This window comes from Mandrillus leucophaeus, unplaced genomic scaffold (genome assembly GCF_000951045.1).
Source record: "Mandrillus leucophaeus isolate KB7577 unplaced genomic scaffold, Mleu.le_1.0 Scaffold831, whole genome shotgun sequence".
NCBI classification, from domain to species: Eukaryota; Metazoa; Chordata; class Mammalia; order Primates; family Cercopithecidae; genus Mandrillus; species Mandrillus leucophaeus.
In genome coordinates this window covers 63,096-67,246 of record NW_012109042.1, presented here as the reverse complement: position 1 = coordinate 67,246, position 4,151 = coordinate 63,096, and the positions used below count along the sequence as shown (strand labels likewise).

General features: G+C 42.0%; 1 protein-coding gene across 1 annotated transcript; it reads left to right on the top strand.

The window, feature by feature from the left end:
• The first annotated feature begins 3,298 nt into the window (after nucleotides 1-3,298).
• On the top strand, nucleotides 3,299-3,902 carry LOC105530600 (cystatin-B). Its single transcript, XM_011968218.1, has one exon. The coding sequence runs from the start codon at nucleotides 3,345-3,347 to the stop codon at nucleotides 3,639-3,641; it is 297 nt and encodes a 98-aa protein (XP_011823608.1). The 5' UTR covers nucleotides 3,299-3,344; the 3' UTR covers nucleotides 3,642-3,902.
• Nucleotides 3,903-4,151: the final 249 nt, after the last annotated feature.

The following is a 4,151-nucleotide window of genomic DNA, read 5'->3' as shown; positions in this document are numbered from 1 at the left end:
GCAGGCTGGAGTGCAATGGCTCAATCTCAGCTCACTGCAACCTCCACCTCCTGGCTTCAAGCAATTCTCATGCCTCAGCCTCCTGGGTAGCTGGGGTTACAGGCACCCGCCACCATGTCTGGCTAATTTTTGTATTTTAGTGGAGATGGGGTTTCACCATGTTGGCCAGGCTTGTCTGGAACTCCTGACCTCAAGTGAACCTCCTGCCTTGGCCTCCCAAAGTGCTAAGATTACAGGCATGAGCCAACGTGCCCAGCCAATATTTTGATTTGTTAATGAAAATTTCTAGTTAAAAACTTCTGTGTGCCAGGCATGATGGCTTGTGCCTGTAATTGCAACACTTTGGGAGGCCAAGATGGGAGGGTCACTTACAGCCAGGAGTTTGAAACCAGCCTGGGCAAAAAAGTGAGACTCCGTTTCTACAAAAATTAAAATTGAAATCCTCAGGCATGGTGGTGCACACCTGTAGTCCCAGCTACTCGGGAGGCTGAGGTGGGAGGATCACTTGAACTGAGGAGTTGGAAGCTGCAGGGAGCCGTGATTGCACACCACTGCACTCCAGCCCGGGCGACAAAGAGAGACCTTGTCTCAAACAAATAAACAAAAAACAAACTTCTGTGGTTTTGCAGGACATCAGCCAGATGACACAGTGAGAAACATCAGCCTTTTCCCTCTGCAAAAATAAAAATCAGACAACTCTCTGCAAATAAACATAGCCCGGGGAGGGCTCAAAAGTCCAATTAAGAAAGGGGAGCCATACATCTAACAATAAAAGGAAAATAACTGCGTACAAAATATTATTGGAGAGGTCTACAAACTTGAGCTGTCTGGAGACAGCTAGGAACAAGAAGAGGGAGGCTATCAATATCAGACAGACAGTGGGTACCACCTTGATCCTGAATGGTCTGCCCCACAGAAGAATCTGGCAGCCTTTTCTACTGAAGATCTTAACAGCTCAGTGGCAGCTGAAGACTCCCTGCATCTTTCACGCAGAGGACTCCCTAGCGTTTATGAGCACAAACCCAGTGGCCTGCCCCACACAGAATTCCAGGCATTTTGCTACCGAGCTAAACCAACGGCCATTGCTGCCACAGGAACCTTGGAGAGGAAAACACTGCATATTATCCCTCTACAAAGAAGGAGAAACTGTTGTGCTGCCACAGAAATGGGACTGTCACCGATCCCCCTTGGTTTAACATAGAGATTGGGATCCTAGCCAACATGGTGAAACCCTGTCTCTACTAAAATACAAAAAATTAGCTGAGTGTGGTGGCATGTGCCTGTAGTCCCAGCTACTCGGGAGGCTGAGGCAGGAGAATGGCGTGAACCCAGGAGGCAGAGCTTGCAGTGAGCCGAGATCGCGCCACTGCACTCCAGCCTGGGCAACAGAGCGAGACTCCCTCTCAAACAAACAAACAAAAAAAGATATTTATCATTATCTGAGGCCTCTTCAAGTGGAGAATAAAAGCTGAAAGCAGCAAGACACAGCAAAGTTGCACTTCTAAGACAAGAATCTGAGAAGTTTTCAAAAAGTAGCATATTATAGAATCAAAATAAAAACTACTTGTAATTTTATTAAGAACAAATAAATATTTTAAGGAAGCCTTGTTCTAACATAAAGGGCCAGTGTTAACCTTTTTACATCTCTCTCTCCTGTTTACAGCTTCCTTTTTACCTGGGTTCATAAATAACCCCTTCCAAGTCTATAATTTAAATGAATTTTCAGATAACTTTTGAATTAGACAATTTGTTTTTAAATACAAATGTATCTTTTTAGCATATTTTATATATAGGATTGTATAATAACTAGAATTTTTATTCTTAGTAACCTTAATTTTTACTGCAATACTTAGGAAGCAAGAAACCCTGAAATGTCTGTCAGATATTAGCATTTTGTAGGTTAGATGATCTTACAATTTTTTAAAGAAAACACGTTTCCCCATATCATAACTTTCTTAATTTGAAATGACCCAGACATGTTTGGATTAACATCCAAAACAATTTCAAGACTTTAAATTACACAAAAAGGTCACCTACAGTAATTACCTCATCTATATATTTTTTTAGCAGTTTATCTTTATCTAGATTATTTATGAGAACTGAGATATCAGACAAATATAGTCATTTTCTTCTTCACCATCCTTATAACCTGCACATATTAAGTGTTTACCCAAGTAAGGGGCTTAAAATTAACTACGTGCACATTATTGCTAATAACTCTGAAGATTCAGCTGCTTTTATTAAACCAGCCACATTAAATTAGACTTATTTCTCAAAAAAAATCCCACAAACACAGATCATTTTCCTCTTGGCTGGGTTTACAATCTTACAAACTTTTGTACCAAACTCTGACACCTTAAAATACCTGGCAGAGACAAATATAAAATCTAGGCAAAAATGTATGCCAAAAATTTGAAAAGCATTTTTATTTTACCAAGAATATTAAAGGCATCTTGTTTAGTAAAGATTTACTTACGTCAAATGAACTTTTTAAATGCTTGGACTTATTTACTTAATTTATGAGTGATCTTCTACTTATAAGTCAATTTGGTACCTTATATAAACAACACATAATATCCAGAAACATATACACACCTACAAAGATTCAGTACCTTTGACCTCAGAATTCTAGCCGTAAGGTAGCATTACAAACTCACCAGTTTATGAATATGTTCACATGACTAAACTCTCCTCAGTAGGCAATCTTGTGAAGGCTGGGAAACAAAATTTTGGGTAAAGCAGTTTCCATGGTAGTTTGATTTTTTAAGGCCAAACCTCCTCAGACTCCAAAGAAAACTGGGGCCAAATACACTAAAGAAGGACATCACATACTCACCAGGCCTGACGCTGTTGAGAACAGCAGCATCAAAGCCTGGATATGCAGAGCTCCACCTCACTTTCCTGTTCAGCAGCAAAATGAACCCAATCGTAACACAGCACGACATTTCAAAGACCCATGGAGAGTCCAGAACTTTCTGAACTGCAAAGAACACTTCGGCCAAACAGCATTACAAAAGAATATCACTTTCCTTTGTTCCACTGGCTCCTGATTATATTCAGGCTACTTTTGAAGAGTGTACCCAAGCAGGCTGCATTCTGGAATTGAATTCTGATTTCCCATGACTATATTCTCACACACACACACACAACACACACACACACACACACGCATGCAAACAACCATCAAAATAGAATATCTAACTGCAGTAGGGACTAACGATCCCCAAGAATGTGGTTTTCTAATTTACGCAAGCAGAAATCCAGCAAATGTGTAGGGGAATAGATATTAAGGGTGCGGCTCGGTCGCCGGGTCCCCTCGCCAGGTTCCCTCCGTCGCCGCCAAGATGATGTGCGGGGCGCCCTCCGCCGTGCAGCCGGCCACCGCCGAGACCCAGGACATTGCCGACCAGGTGAGGCCCCAGCTTGAAGAGAAGGAAAACAAGAAGTTCCCTGTATTTAAGGCCGTGTCGTTCAAGAGCCAGGTGGTGGCGGGGACAAACTACTTCATCAAGGTGCACGTTGGCGACGAGGACTTCGTACACCTGCGAGTGTTCAAATCTCTTCCTCACGAAAACAAGCCCTTGACCTTGTCTAACTACCAGAACAACGAAGCCAAGCACGACGAGCTGAGCTATTTCTGATCCTGACTTTGGACAGGACCCTTCAGCCAGAAGACTGATAATTAAAGTGATCCTCCGTGGACCAGAGCATGCACTTGTGATCCGAAAATAAGCTTCATCTCCGGGCTGTGCCCTCGGGGTGGAAGGGGCAGGATTCAGCAGCTGCTCTTGCATTTATCTTCCTAAATTTCATTGTGTTGATTTCTTTCCTTCCCAATCAGTGATCTTAATTACTTTCAAAATATTTTCAAAATAGATATATTTTTAAAATCCTTAAAAAAAGGGTGTGGCTCAATAAGGGAAGAAATATAAAGTTGAATCTGTATTAATTTATTAATACAGGCTCACTAAGCAGAAATTCTGCACTTATCATTGCAGCTCAGGGAGTTAGAAAGAGCTCTAACTGGTGGGTTGGTTGGCTAAAATATGGCTCAAAGACGGACCTCTGTGAGCAAGCTGGAAATGCTGGATCCCCCTTGGTTTAACATAGAGATTGGGATCCTAGCCAACATGGTGAAACCCTGTCTCTAC